This window comes from Triticum aestivum, chromosome 7B (genome assembly GCF_018294505.1).
Source record: "Triticum aestivum cultivar Chinese Spring chromosome 7B, IWGSC CS RefSeq v2.1, whole genome shotgun sequence".
Classification (NCBI taxonomy): domain Eukaryota; kingdom Viridiplantae; phylum Streptophyta; class Magnoliopsida; order Poales; family Poaceae; genus Triticum; species Triticum aestivum.
Window position 1 is genome coordinate 386,054,333 of NC_057813.1, and position 16,136 is coordinate 386,070,468.

The 16,136-nt window shown below is 47.9% G+C and overlaps 2 protein-coding genes across 2 annotated transcripts; one reads left to right on the top strand and one right to left on the bottom strand.

The window, feature by feature from the left end:
- Nucleotides 1–717: 717 nt before the first annotated feature.
- On the top strand, nt 718–5,717 carry LOC123161615 (homeobox-leucine zipper protein ROC7). The gene is made up of 5 exons (XM_044579432.1): nt 718–1,186; nt 2,390–2,857; nt 2,959–4,410; nt 4,513–4,909; nt 5,000–5,717. Exons 1-4 carry the CDS (start codon nt 1,082–1,084, stop codon nt 4,882–4,884), a joined length of 2,397 nt encoding a protein of 798 aa, XP_044435367.1. The 5' UTR covers nt 718–1,081; the 3' UTR covers nt 4,885–4,909; nt 5,000–5,717.
- Nucleotides 5,718–11,890: 6,173 nt separating this feature from the next.
- On the bottom strand, nt 11,891–15,629 carry LOC123157116 (tryptophan synthase beta chain 1). The gene is made up of 5 exons (XM_044575364.1): nt 15,193–15,629; nt 14,227–14,583; nt 13,596–14,038; nt 13,419–13,513; nt 11,891–12,301 (listed from the first exon to the last, which is right to left on the bottom strand). The coding sequence occupies exons 1-5, from the start codon at nt 15,532–15,534 to the stop codon at nt 12,126–12,128; spliced, it is 1,413 nt and encodes a 470-aa protein (XP_044431299.1). The 5' UTR covers nt 15,535–15,629; the 3' UTR covers nt 11,891–12,125.
- Nucleotides 15,630–16,136: the final 507 nt, after the last annotated feature.

Below are 16,136 nucleotides of genomic sequence, written 5' to 3' on the forward strand. Positions count from 1 at the left end.
TCATGCATTCAACCGAATTAACCAAGCGAAAATTATCTATGCAGCAAATGAGAACTTCATTTGTGCCTTTTCCTACCCTTGATCTTCACAGCAGGAGCAGTGCGTGCATACACATCAGTCTTCCCAAGTAACTTCATGGATCTTCACAGCCCAATTAACCGGCCGAGTTTCCCCCCGGCCCATTAAACTTCATGGTTGATGCATGGTGTGTGCATGCATGCATATGCATGTGTAGTTCATGTACGCAATAAATTCTGGACCTAGACCGCCTCGCTCCACCCAGCGCGTACAGTACTCGTCTTCCCAAGAATTTAAGCGTACAAAGTAGTACTAGTAGTAGAAAGTACGTACTCCCGCCTCCTGTATCCAAAGTTTAATTACAAACAAAACTGATTTGGCGTTGAAAAGAAGAAGAAAGAGAAGCATCATCTCATTTTAACGGAGGTAAAACATGATCGATGTATCGATCGATGGATACACACAAATCTGAGTACGTACGTACGTACGCACGCATACACACGATCTGTACCGCCGCATCGCTCCCGTCTCTCCAGCTACAGTCGGGTTTCTCTCTCTAACCCACAGGGCTGGCCGGGGTAGAGAGGAGTGAGAGGCATGCTGCGCAATAACTCCACGCCATGGCCGCAATGAATGCCATTGCACCCTCCTCTCGCTAGCTACTCTCCGCAATAACTCGGCCCATTCAATACGCGCACCCTCCACCCCTCTCCCCTCCCCTCCCCTCCGTCTCCATCCATCCTCTCTTCCCCTCCCTTCCCCGGCCTTCCTCGCTTCCCCTTCCTCCCCGATCCATCCATCTCTTCCGCCAGAGCTTCGTCGGCCTGCTCGCTCGCGGTAGTGAATCGACCGACGAAGCGCGTAGCTAGCTGCTGCTTTACTCCGTGCGTGGCGGCGGCGGAGGTATTACATAGATCTGAGCTCGGGATCCGCTCGACGGATCGACAAAGTGCGTAGCTAGCTAGCTTCGATCCGAAGCGCATGCGAGTCGCACGAGCCGTTGCATGGTGCCGGTGGGTTCCTGCCTAGGGTTTCCGCGTCGCTGAAGGAGATCAGAAGTGGTATGCCCGGAGGGATGATGATCCCTGGACGCAACATGATCGGCCGGAGCAACGGCGCCGGCGTCGCCTACGCCTCCTCCTCCTCCTCCGCGCTCTCCCTCGGCCAGGTCACTAATTCTGCTGCACCTCTAATCCTCTATATATACATATACAGTATATATCAAATTCTTTCCATTTTAGATAATACTTGTATGGAAGAGTTTTATCATTTCCTTTCCTTGTCGCTGCACCGCATCGAGGTTATGCTTATGCATGAAGCAGGAAATAAAGAGTAACGCCCGGCCGGACGGCCTCTCCGCATTGTTCTTGTTCATGCACAATCAAATCTGTACTTAATCAGTTCATCGCACTTGCTAGTAGTATTTTTGAGGGGTACAAAATAGCTTAATCATGCATTAATTCGGAGTGCATACATGCTTATCACATGTCTGTGTTCATCAAGTGCTGACGGGCCGGGGGAGTATATCTGCTCTTCAAAAAAGAAGACATGTGCAACATTTAAGTTCCTCGGAGTTAAATACCAAAAGCCAAAAAGGGATTCGTGTCACTCATATCACAAGGCTTAATTTGTTGCTTTCATGTCTAACCTGAGAAACGAAACGAAAGATACATCATGTACACAGGCCTATGGTTGGTGCCTGCACTTGGATGGATACATGGAGCATTAACTTGCTCCTTTATTTCTCAAGCTGGGTTGGGTTGTAGTAGTAGACTACTATCCCAGCCAGCCCACTCTATAGTATGTTTTTCCAGTATTTATTGCTTTCCAAAATGTACCAAATTTCCAAACAGTGTTTCCTAGTCAGTACTCACTGGTACTCCATGTTTGCTACTATTAATATTTTGTTTCTGGGTTTTATTATTATCTCTCCTCTAACTCGTTTCGGAACTCTCGTGTTTCAAAAACTCGGTTTTCCCAATTTTATGTACACTTCAAATCAGTATATAGCAAGTTTCAAAAAAAAAAGTAGCAATTTCCAAGCCTCTAATTCCTCCATATAATTCAGATCTTGCCTATCAAATATGTTACTATCTAGTCAGTGTTCAATGGTGCTCCATGTGCAATTTATACCGTTCTTGATTCTCTTAATTTCCTCATTTCATGTACGCTTCAAATCAGAAGCAATTCCCAAGCCTTTAATTCGGTACCCAAATTTGCAGGTCAATATGAAGATATGCAATGAAGTAGACTAGCTAGCTGCAGCATGTTAATTTTTCCAATTGCCTCCCACAATTAAAATCATTGAATTAATTATTGCTTTTCTACACTTTACTGAATACCTAAAAATGGCATTATTGATGCAATGCAGAACTTGATGGATGGGATGCACCACCACCAGCTCCCAGCGATGCTGCAACACCAGATGGTTGATCACCATCTTCTTCTTCCCCAGCACCATCATCACCCCCACCAGCAGGCGGCCACGAGCGAGAGCGATGCCCGGGGCCCCCACGGAGGGGGCAACAACAACAGCAGCAACAACAATGAAGAGCTGGAGATGAGCAAGTCAGGTACTGGCAGCGACAACAACCTCGACGGCGAAGGCGGCGGTGGCGGTGGCGGGGAGAACGATGAGCAAGAGGACCCGGCCGGCCAGCATCCCCGGAAGAAGAAGCGTTACCACCGTCATACCCAGCACCAGATCCAGGAGCTTGAGGCCTTCTTCAAGGAGTGCCCCCACCCCGACGACAAGCAGCGCAAGGAGCTCAGCCGCAGCCTCTCCCTCGAGCCCCTCCAGGTCAAGTTCTGGTTCCAGAACAAGCGCACCCAGATCAAGGTACGTAACCATCCATGGCGATCCTTCATGCATGATACGTACTCCATACCATACGTCACTGCCTCGTAATTGACGTACGTGCATGCATCCATGTCGCGCAGACGCAGCACGAGAGGCAGGAGAACACGGCACTCAGGACGGAGAACGAGAAGCTGAGGGCGGAGAACATGAGGTACAAGGAAGCGCTGGCCAACGCGTCGTGCCCAAACTGCGGCGGGCCGGCGGCCATCGGGGAGATGTCCTTCGACGAGCACCACCTGCGCGTCGAGAACGCGCGCCTCCGCGACGAGATCGACAGGATCTCCGCCATCGCCGCCAAGTACGTCGGCGGCAAGCCCGGCTCCGGGGTGGCTGTGGCCTCCGCCTCCTACCCGCCACTGCCACCGCAGTCTTCCGGCCGCTCTGCGCTCGACCACCTGGGCATGCCCGGCATGTTTGGCGGTGCTGAGTTCGATAAGCCGATGGTGATCGAGCTGGCCGTGGCTGCCATGGAGGAGCTGGTCCGGATGGCGCAGCTCGGGGAGCCTCTCTGGGTGCCATCCCTCGACGGCGAGGCGCTCGGCGAGGAGGAGTACGCTCGCGCTTTCCCACGGGGTGCACTCGGCCCCAAGTCGCCGGAGCTCCGGTCCGAGGCGTCGAGGGAGACAGATGTTGTCATCATGAACCACGTCAGCCTCGTTGAGATGCTCATGGACGTGCGTCAGTGGTCGGCGCTCTTCTCGAGCATCGTGTCCCGGGCGGCCACGCTTGATGTTCTCTCCACCGGCGTCGCCGGCAATCACGACGGCGCGCTGCAGCTCATGTCTGCCGAATTTCAGATGCCGTCGCCCCTGGTGCCGACGCGGGACACCCAGTTCCTGCGCTACTGCAAGCAGCATCCGGGCGGCGCATGGGCCGTTGTCGACGTCTCCCTCGACGACGGTCTCCGTTCCGCTGCGCGGGTGGGCGGGCACTTTCGCCGCCGCGCCTCCGGCTGCCTCATCCAGGAGATGCCCAACGGCTACTCCAAGGTGACGTGGGTGGAGCACGTCGAGGCCGGTGACGACGCGATGGTGCACGATCTGTACAGACCCCTGGTGAACTCTGGGCTGGCATTCGGCGCGCGGCGGTGGACGTCGACGCTGAAGCGGCAGTGCGAGCGGCTGGCGAGCGCTATGGCCACCGTGCCCTCCTCAGGCGGCGACGTGATTACGACGGCGGAGGGGCGGAGGAGCATGCTGAAGCTGGCGGAGAGGATGACGGCGAGCTTCTGCGGCGGGGTGACTGCGTCGACGACGCACCAATGGACGACGCTCTCTGGCAGCGGCGCGGAGGACGTGCGCGTGATGACCCGCAAGAGCGTCGACGACCCCGGCCGCCCACCGGGTATCATCCTCAACGCCGCCACCTCCTTCTGGCTCCCCGTCCCTCCCTCCCGCGTCTTCGGCTTCCTGCGCGACGACTCCACCCGCAGCGAATGGGACATCCTCTCCAACGGCGGCGTCGTCCAGGAGATGGCCCACATCGCCAACGGCAGCCATCACGGCAACGCCGTCTCCCTCCTCCGCGTCAACGTCAGTACCTATATGCTACACATTTACTCCATTACTACTTCCTTCCTGTTTCATTGCCATGCATGGCTGACAACGACATGAACGGTGTTCCACTCCATGCAGAACGCGAACTCGAATCAGAGCAACATGCTGATCCTGCAGGAATGCTGCACGGACGCGACGGGGTCGTACGTGGTGTACGCGCCGGTGGACGTGGTGGCCATGAACGTGGTGCTCAACGGCGGGGACCCGGACTACGTGGCGCTGCTGCCGTCCGGGTTCGCCATCCTTCCTGACGGGCCGGCCGGGGCGCCGGATGCCGGCGGGTCGCTCCTCACCGTCGCCTTCCAGATCCTCGTCGACTCCGTGCCTACAGCCAAGCTCTCGCTGGGATCCGTCGCCACCGTCAACAGCCTCATCGCGTGCACCGTCGACCGCATCAAGGCCGCCCTCGTCGTCAGCCCCGGGGACAACGCCGGCACCGCCGCCCGGTGACCGCCATCCATCATCGTGCGCAATGGTAAGTAGTAGATCAAGAACACATTCACAAAGTGATCTACAAAATATTGGAATTGCTGATTGGAAACCATTGTTACTTGGTTTTGTGCAGAAGATCAAGAGGGGCCAAGAGCGGGTCCGGAGGTTTAGCAATGTGGGAAGTCAAGAACGCACCGCAGACTCTCCTTGCCAAGTGTTGTTTGCATTGCATGCATAATCCCTTTTCTCTCTTCTTCCCATGCATAATCCCCTTTCTTTCTTCTTAGCATGCATAATCCAATCACCACCACCACCACAAGCACAACACCATCATAGCAAGATGAAGGGACCAACCATGGAGGAACACAACCTAGGTCCTATGATCATGGCTGCAGATAAATGCACGCATTGACATGTCATAGGCTCTGAGTTGTGTTTCTTAGTTAACCAATCCCAGATCATCTACACATTTACATGTTCGTGTTTGCTTCATACTAGACTAAGCACAAACCCTTTCTCTTAATTACATGATCATTTGCATGTCATGACAAATTCAGAAGCAAGCAAGCAGGCAGGCAACACTTTGCAAGGGCGGTTGGTTCGGGTATTGACTTCTCTTTTAGTTTTCTGTCTCTGGGTTGCCAGTCCCTCTCCAGAATGATCGTCCAGGATTAATGTGTCATCAGCTAGACTTTTAGTTTGGTTAATTACATTGCCATGTGTTTTGTTGTGTAGTGCTCCATCCATCTCCGCATGGAGGGGTTGTCTCTTTAAACTAGACTTTCCTAAGTTTGTGTATTATGTTTGGAACTGTTTAATTTGGACCTACTTTTTGCATCCATCCATTCCAATCCGCGGCTGAGTTGTTTGATTTTATTTTTATTATTCCGTTGATTTTGATAAAATGAAATCTAACACTAGAGGAACAACCAACATATCATTTTTGATGCTTGGTCTGGCGGTTGTCTTTTTTATTTTAAATAGACTTGCATCTCGCTATATTAATATAGCAAACACCCAATACAAACAATGATAGATGCTGGGGTGGAAGTAGCACAGTCACACCCAAAGGAAATGAAAGACAAAATACAAAAGGAACAAATGCCAACAGCGGATCAACAAAAACAAAGAACCGAACAAATGCTGATAATGGTGGATCAACAAAACGAAGAAGGTTCACGACCGCTGCGTCCACCGAAGATCTCCCACCAAGTTCCTAGACTTCGAAGCGCCGGTACCAATCAACACCTCCAAGAAGGAACGCAACAGTGACGGCCCTGCTGCCAAGGGTTTCCCATGGTACGCGGCGAGGAGAAAGGAAGGGTAGCACCCGACGCCCTCCAAGAAGGTCTGGTGGCATCCTCAGGCGCCACTGCGTCTGTGTCAGCCAGGCCGACATAGATTTCTTTTGATCCCAACCTTCACGTCGGGCGCTATGGAGCACGCCACCATACCGTCCACCACCTTGTGCCAACACGGTCTTGAAGCTTCCCACGCCATCTCACCACGGCGCCGTGAAGTGGGGCCACACAACGAAGAAGAGGAGATGGGACTAGGGGCAGTATCACCGTCGGCACGCGGGAGGGCCCAACCTCCACTGTCAACGACGGTTACCGACCGGATGCAACAGCAGGAGCAGACCAGGCCCATGGACCCACAGGCTCTGTGGGGCCCTGAGATGCCAGTAAAGCTCCCGCCGTCGTGCTGCAGAAGGCACGTCGTCGGCATCGCCGCCCCCTGTCCGAGCTCCTCCTCCTCACCATGCAGTAGGCATCGAAGCCGCGCTGGAGCCGATCCGCTAGGACCCAGATGGGGCTCTAAGGGCCTAGATCTGGGCCGGGGGCGAGCCACCAATCCGCCCCGCCGCCACCTCGCCCGTCGCCGACCACCGCCTCCAGGTCGCCGGGCCGCCACCAAGCCGAGCCTCACCGCCGTGCCCGCTGCCCCGGGAAGGAGAGCGGCGTGCAGGTACAGAAGGTCATGCCGCCGTCGACACCACCCGGGCCAGATCCAGGGGCACCCACTGGTGACGGTGGGGGGAGAGGTTTAGGAGAAGGAGGGGCCGAAGGGAGGGAGGTCGCACACCGCCCCGGCCGCCTCCCGGGGAGGCGGCGCCAGGATGGGGTCAGGAGGGGACACAGTTGTCTCTTTTTTCAGCTGTGAAGGTCGTAAATGATCTATTTCAGGGGTTTGGCTAACTAAGAATACTAGATAATACCCCGCGCGTTGCTGCGGAATAGGTTGCAATATATACTAATGTGATACGATTTTATTGAACATGAACATTTTGGATTAATAATACGATAACTAAAACTATATATAATATGTGTTATTATGTAATTGTAAAATATTTATACAACATAAGTATCATTTTTTCATGCATGGTACATATGATCTAGAATTGGCAAAATATATAATAATAAATAATATTACCCATGCAGCTAGTTAATCTATGATTTTTGTGAGCTTCAGGCTTAATAACTGGGTTCTAAACTATTTCTCTTCTTTTTTTCATAGATGGGTTGCCGCCCTTGGTAGTCTTGAAAGAAACTTAAATAAGGAACACACTTTAGGATCAGACGGAGGCTTTTGGAACATTGGAAGGAAACTGTTAAACATGGATTATATATGGCGTTACCCCATACAAAAAAAGCAATAGTTAATACTCAAGAATGGCTCGATAATCTGCTCTGATGTGAACATTTTCCTTATTTTTACATGTTAATGATTACTTTATTTGTATAAGATATCCTACTGTTTCCGGTTAAAATAAATTGTGTGACCGAACCCTCCATGTACCTTAAGCACATATGCTTTTTTGTTCTGATCTAGAAAATGATCAGATTGCATAAGTTGACAAAAATCCGAAAAACCAAATCAGTAATCATGCAGCAGCCTTGGGGTGAAAATAATACGATCTTTCACCCATCTCTGAACAGAAAGCATGGCAAAGAATAATAAGCAAATCAAGTAGCACAACCTTCCGCTAAAGTTGCGAGATAATTGGAGGATTAGGAATGGAGCATTCAGGTATATCCTGCTACCTTCCCCTCAAAACAAAAATGGAAGAGCCTCCTACGTGGTACAAATGTCATGAGGGTGAGGACATAATAAGCAAATAGTGTAGCATAACCTCACGCTAAAGTAGGAAGATAATAGGAGGATTAGGAATGGAGCAATGAGGAAGAACCTGGTATGTTTTCCTCATAAAAAAGATGGAATAGCCTGCTACATTGTACAGATGCCATGAAGGGTAGGACCTGCAGGCAATGGAGAATACAAATTTCACTGACCACTATAATCAGTATGAACTGAGCAGAAATTGAGGTGCATGAAGAAAATTAACCACATGCGAAGATTAATTTAGGAGACATAATCGAGGATTCACACCAGGGGTTATTTACCTACTCATGGGAGAGGTCTTCACTGTAGTCGAAGGCTAGATAAAAGTAGGGGACTTGTCCATGATGCAACGGGCAAGAGAGGCGGGTTGAAGGCGCTGAAGATGACACCAAAACGTTGATCATGGAGCGAAGATAATGGGGGCGGCAGCAGGCGACATGCCCGCCGTGTTCAGCAATTATAGCATCAGTAACTTGCAGGTGCTTGGTACCTCACGACAAAACGTCCCAGTTAGGTTTGTCGGGAGATCGGGATAGGAAGACATGGCGAGGCATTAGGCTGCAATCTGCAGGAAGCTGAATGACATGAGGGAGTTTAGGGGGGGTGTAATGGAGCCGCTGATCAAGGGAGATGAAGCAGCAGATAGTGTGGTGGAATTTTATAAGGCAGAGAAGAAGATAAGGGATTGGGGATGAGAAACGTCATGTAGTTACAACTTGCAAAACAAACTTGTGCGCTGGTTAAACACTAATTAATGACACGTGAGCATGCATAAGGTGGGTGAATTTCTTTGTCGCAGGAAACAAAACGCAAGAGGGTGCTGGCTTCGGTCTGTTGCATGCAAATAGAAATTGAAGACATGACATGACAGTAAGGATGTTTAGAGTTGTTGACATGGCTAGATGCTGATGTGGACAGCTTGCATGCTTAGATAAATAAGATAGTGGGGATGAATTTCTTAAGTATATAGGATGAGTGGTGAGTATGACAAAGAGAAGGAGGTTTTGTTTGTGATTGTTAATGATTTAGACACTAAGATGGAGTCTTCTGGACTGAAAATGAATTTAGGGTTAGTCGAATCATTTTCAGCCTTCCATGCATAACCAACGGGCTAGATGCCTTCTTCTACCTTTGAACGTTTTGTTCTATTCATCTTCTACTCCGAGTTGCCAGCTACCACCAACCTAACCGTCCCGACGCCCACAACAGCAACGCAGGCCCTGCCCTCCCCCTCAACCGCCGCCCATCGCTATGTTGGCGCCACCTCGGCCATCCTCTAACCACGGGAAACAAATAGATTTTTCCAATGAGTCTCCACCACGCACCCCTAAGATTGCTACCCGACGAGCCTGCACAACAAATATTCTGGAAACCTGTGAACAATTTTTTTTCAAATCAAAGAACATTTTCTAAATTGACAAAGATAGTTTTTGGAAATAGGGAAATAATTTTTGAAAATTTAGGAACATTTATTTGTTTTGACAAACATTTTTTGAATTTGTAAAAATTTAAAAGGATCATAGAAAGTATTTGAATTTGTGAACATTTTTCCGATTTCACGAATATTTATTCAAAATAATGAATACGTTTTGATTTCCCCATCAATTTTCTTTCAAAATTGTGAATGTTTTTTGAATATGCGAACATTTTTTTTAAATCAGGATTTTTCTAATCCATGAACATTATATGAATTTTGAAAAAAAATCAAATTTGGAAAAAATGGGAACTTTTTAATCCTGAATTATATTGAAAAAACAAATAAATAATAAAAATAGAAAAACGGAATGAAAAAATTGCACCCGCACAACACGCCAAATAGGTGCTCCCATCTCTAACCACACAAACAACCAAAGCCACCGATCAGCGAGTACACACGGCGCAAAATCCGTGGTACCCAAGCTGCTCCACGGCCCACCAGCAAAGGAAGCGGCAAAGAGCAACTAACTGATCAGTGCTCCTTCGGGAGCCCTCCAAGGGTCATTTGGGGGCGTGCTCTCGGCTGCCGCCATATGTCGCGTTCTGGCATTTTCATTAATTTTTGTTTCTTATATATTTTTCTACATGTGTTTTTAGCTTTTTAAATGGTTTTTTAGATTTTTGGCTTTTCGGTTTTCCATCGGCCTTTCTTAGCTTTTGGAAAGAAACTATAGAAGAATTACATGAAAAACATGTTTTCTTTGTTTATTTCGTCCGCTAGAGGCACAAGCATGCCTCTCGAAAATAAAAATACGTGTTTTTTCCCCTTCTACGAGAGGCACGGCCGTGCCTCTCGGAAACGGAAAAACCGTATTTTTTTTCTTCCGCCAGAGGCACAACCATGTCTCTCGGAAACAAAAAAAGCATGTTTTCTCTTTCTTTTTCGTAAGAGGCACGATCGTGCCTCTCGAAAACAGGAGAAACTGTGCTTTTTTTTTTTGCAAGACGCACTTTTTTTGCAAGACACACGGTTTTTTTTGCAAGACGCACGGGTTCACTTTGTACATCACGAGAGGGTGATGCAAATATTTTTTTACTTGGGGATAGGGCATGATATAAAATAGGCCATCAAGTGATGCAACAAATTTTACATCACCAAGCGACCATATAGGGGACCACGGGGCTGAAGCTAAATTTACATCACCAAGTGCTTCAACATATTATGTAAAATAGGGCACCCACAATAAGATAATCGTGATTTATTTTACATCATCTACTGGAGTTGAAGGTTTTTGGTCGGGAATTGCTTTATAACATTTATATTTTTTATAGAGATATAGATATATTTTACATTTCAAATGCAAAATTCAAAAATCGTGAAAATTCATATTTTTTACATTTCAAAAAATTCTGAAAAAATAGAGATATAGATGAGGGCATAGTGCACAAGTGTTTAAATTTTCAGGACGAAATACGTTGAAATGAGGGTTGTGCAAAAATAACAAATCCGAGGCTTTTTAACCCATGATACTATTCATCTTCCCGGACCATGAATATGTCCTTTTCTTACAGGTCGCATTTCAAGTTTTCCATCCTGAAATTTTACACACATACGCCACACATCCTTGTTTACTTGTACAAATTTTTTCAGATTTTTTTTAAACCAAAATTTTCGAATTTTGAATTTTTCAAAAAAAAAGGCTGAGAGCCAAAACGCCATTCTCGTTTTTGGTGATTAAAAAACCACATTTTAGCGATGTAAATTTTACTCGAAGCATAATTTGATGATGCATTTTACCTCATCTATTATAGATGCTCTAAACTTGTAGGTGATTCCAAGTATGGCTCCAGGTAAAGTCCAGCCGAGAGCTGAGGCGAAGCCAACACTGGAAATTTAGCAGTTTTCTAACTGCCGAATCAAACTTCCTATGAAAATAGTGCAATTTATTATTTCCAGACATAACAGATCATGTCTTCGGCTCGCTCTAATGTTTGTAGTCGTCGCTAGATGGTCTACGAATTTGAATGTAATTCTTGTTACTTCTGATGTTCTTTATACTGCCATGACATTTCATGAATAGATCAAAATAAGTTCCCGCAGAAAAAAATTGCCAGTGGAAAAAAAATGACATCCCTGTCCCTGCGATGAACACGCTTAAAATCATGTCGATCTGATTCTTCGAGGAGATATAAATTTCAGTGTTCCAAACAGTGAAGATCACCTTCAGAAGCAATGTCGCCTAAAAACAACCTTCCGAAGCTAGGAAGGTTTCAAAGACACTGCAGGCAATGCTGGAAGATTGCAACCTCAGTTCAAATGCTTTGTTGAGTCAAAATAAGAAGAAAAACAGTAAAAATATCTCATGAATTGTTCGTGAGGTTGCAATTATGGGCAGCAACTGGCTAAGTAAGAAAGCCAACCAACCAAATCTTCTCTGTCTCAACACACAGCAAAATCATCACAAGGCAAAAAGAAAACGTCAGATTGAGTGCAATGCATGGCACAAAACGAGCCTTTATTTACCAAGTTTAGCATACAACATATTTTTATTTAGATAAAATTCAACAAACCAAACTAAATTAGCTATAGACCAACCGACTTCCAGGATTATTTGTACCCTCATATTGTACCCCAAAGAACAACACTAAGCGATTGCTTTCTGTTTTCACTTTCAAAACTGCTCATACGAAAGCCATCATTGTTTAGTCTTTCCGGAGTTCTAGACTTCAAGGTACTTGCTGGCTGTGTGGACATCCTTGTCTCCTCTTCCACTGCAGTTGAGAACCACCCTCACACCATCCGGTAGTGTTGGGCAGAGCTTCTCCAGGTAAGCCAGCGCGTGGGATGTCTCCAGGGCAGGGATGATGCCCTCCAGCCGAGAGGTGCGCTTGAAAGCTGCATGCGGAGGAAGGAGTTAGATGCTGAAGGTAGCATACATGACAGGGGGACTGTCTAGACTACTGAATCAGTTTTCAATCGATCAGGGACATCACCAGCAGGCTTAAGACAATTAGGTTCACGGTACTAAAAGCTACAATATCCCAGACTCCCACTATAACATCATTATTTGTTGCAATATTCAAGCCTATTACTTAATATTCAAGCCTATTACTTAGCACTGTAGGGTGAGGAAATGGAAGCTGCCAGGTTACCACCATCTTATTTTTCAATAATGTGGTTACTTGCAGCCAATATCTAAGATGGAAATATCAAGCATGTTACGTGTTATTTTTCTATAATTCAGTCACTTGGAGATGCCTTGGTATTAAGTTCATTGTGTGCTGAAGTATTAAAGATTGCAACATCAACCATGTGCACATACATGCCATTGATTCAGCATGTCAAAACTATCACGTGTTATTTCTCTCCTACATTCATTATGTATTGCAATTGACCATGTGTTTAAAATTACTCAGTAAAGGTTTACAAGCTGGCAATTCATAAACAACAGCTGTTATTTTTCTATAATACAGTCACTTTCAGATGCCTAAAGTAGTGTTTGTCATTCATTTCGCGTTGCAGATTTAGTCAGTCAAGGTTTATAAACTAGCGATTCAGAACGTTTTTAAACAGTCACTTTCTGATGACTTATAGTGTATGGTATCGAGATGGATTAAGATAATCCAGCTTTTCCAACCAGCATTTACTTAATTTTTTTCCGTTCGGCTAACAATTTTTTCCTGCTTAACTGCCTACTTTTCCACATCATATTCTAAAACAGGTTCAGCAGCTGTAAACTGAAACTTGCTGTCTCAAGAGTTTTAACCTTCTGTAATGCCTACAGTGTACCATCCAAATTCACATGTAAATCTAGACCAGCGATAGTGCCTAAACCACAGACTTGTCACGTGAAGATATATGAAAACACTCAGGATGTCACTCAGAACTACTATCAGCATTTAGTACATGGACTAGAAGTCAACTGGATGAAAATCAACTGCAGCCAGTATGCAGGATAAATAGAGCAAGTGATCAAGCATGACAAGGAAACATAAATGGTAGAGAAACATACCGTCCAATGCCTCCTGATCTGTCACACTATCATATTCAGCACGTCCAATATCCCTCAAGAAACTATGCTCAGGTCCAACACCTGGGTAATCCAACCTATGAAATTGAAACAATGGATAATAAGCCCACTTGACGTAAGAAAAGAAAAATGCTTCCAACTTAACATCAGAATACTTACCCAGCACTGATGGAGTGGGGCTCAATCACTTGTCCATCAGCATCCTGCAATACATAACTCAGAGATCCATGGAGAACTCCGACTTCCCCCTTCGTTAATGTTGCAGCGTGCTTGTCAGTGTCTACACCATGACCAGCAGCCTCCACTCCAATCAGTCTTACATCCTGATCATCAACAAACTCATGGAAGAGACCCATGGCATTTGATCCACCACCAACACAAGCAACCAGCACGTCAGGCTTGCCACCCCACTTGTCCATCGCCTGTCTACGGGTCTCCTTGCCGATCACCTTATGGAACTCCCTCACCATCATCGGGTATGGGTGTGGACCCGCAACTGAGCCCAAAATGTAGTGTGTGGTCTCTACGTTGGTGACCCAGTCACGGATGGCCTCTGAGGTAGCATCCTTCAGCGTTGCAGTCCCAGAATGTACTGGCCTTACCTGTGCGAAGACACACACACATGATGAGAAACAAACGAACAAGCCTAACAAGAATTCTTCCCCAGCAGCATTTCACATCTCAGAGCTTATGATTTGCCAAATAAGTAATAGCCGCAACGGATACTTGGAAACACAAAGGCATATTCTCCAGAGATAAGGCATGTGGATGATACAAGCTCCGCACATACCTCTGCCCCAAGAAGCTTCATCCTGAAAACGTTAAGCGCCTGCCTCTCCATATCTTGTGCACCCATGTAGATGATGCACTGCAGACCAAACCGAGCACACACTGTTGCAGTGGCAACCCCATGCTGGCCAGCCCCAGTCTCAGCAATAATACGCTGCTTCCCAAGCTTCTTGGCAAGCAGAGCTTGTGCCACAGCATTGTTGATCTTGTGAGCACCGGTGTGGTTCAGATCCTCCCTCTTGAGGTAAATCAGTGGGCCAGTGCCATCAGCACGCTTGTAGTGCTCCGTCAAGCGCTCCGCAAAGTATAGCGGGCTCTCGCGGCCCACGTAATCCTTGAGGATGCCGTCAAGTTCTTTCTGCAGATAGAAGAAATGTGGTGTCAAACTATAAATACCTGCCTTTCCATAATCTCCCTATCCAACATGGCTTGCATTTATTTATTCGCTTGATTAGAGGGCAATACTACATGACTATCCTAAACCCAAATTCTCCAAGCTTTGATTCTGACACCATACACAAAGGGCAAGCATCTAGAGCCCTATGATCACACTTCCTCTCTGATCGGCGCAACTACCAACCAAATGCAGCCAAACACACATTACCAAAGTATGTGGAGGCGGCTCCCAGAAAGGGACTAAATAAAAGCCGAATCTGCTGGCAAATCAAATACAGTGGAACTAGCGTTTCAAAGGACAATCTGTTGTGCGATTTAGATGTGACCGCTCCCAACTACCACAACCAAAACATGGCAAAACTCCAACAAATAATAGCTAAAAAGATAATGATAAAATCAAACGGCAATACACGCAAAACCCCATATCTGCAGGCAGGATAAAATCCTCCTACAGATGAGCCATCAAATCGCCTATATCGCCTACGAAATGGTGGCGCGGACGCTCTAATACCACGAATCGCACAAAAATGAATGCACCAGATCCTCAAGAACATGGGGCTCTCGCGTTTACCTGGAAGTCCTCGTCGTCGGCGAGCGCGTGGAAGGCGGCCTCGAGCTCGGTGAGGGCGTGCATGAGGGTCTCCGGCACGTACTTGCCCCCGAACTTGCCGAACCTACCGAGCGCGTCGGGCCTCGCGATGCCCGCCCCCGCCACCTCGGCCCCGTTCACTCTCTCGGCAACGGGGGAGGGCGCCTCCGCCGCGACCGCCTTGGCCGGCCGCATTGACGCGGACGCCACGACGGACGCGCCTCTCCGGGCCGACGGCGTCACCATCCGCAGCACCGCGCGGGAGGGCAGGGGCGCGGCGACGGCGGCGGCTGGGCTAGGGTTTCTGATTGCCGAGGCGGCCATTGGCTGCGGCGAGTGGCAGAGAGAAGAAAGAAGGCAGGTATGAAATCGGAGGGGATTAAAGAATGATGAAGAGTGGGTGGCTTAACACGAGGAGGGTGTACCCGGCGGGTATATAAACCGGTCGCCTTGGAACATTTCCCGCGGGGTTGGTGGTGGGACACGTGAGCCTGGCGTACCGGCAGGGGGCTATGGGAGGGCGGAGGGCTGGCGCCGGTGTTGGTGCACCGGGTGCGCTTGAGGATCACTTTTCTTCCAAGGTAAGGCCCACAAGATCTGGGAGCCGGATCCGGACGGGACGGCAGCCTCTCTCGTCGCGATGGCAGAGCCGCATTGTAGTAGAGCACTGTGTGTGTGTCCACGCTCGGGTCCACGTCAATGGTCCTACGTGGGTCATCCTCCACCCATCGTTGTATTAAGCCGCTCGTCGTGGTGGAGCCTTTGACTTGATTATCCCAATCACATGTTGCATGCGATCTCATCACTTCATATCACGAAAACACGGGGAAACCTCCACTGCTCATGTGATCCGATACTATGCCACTATGCTGTAGTAGTAGAGAGGAGTGATTCGATGCCCAAACTCGCACCTGCAATGAAGAGAA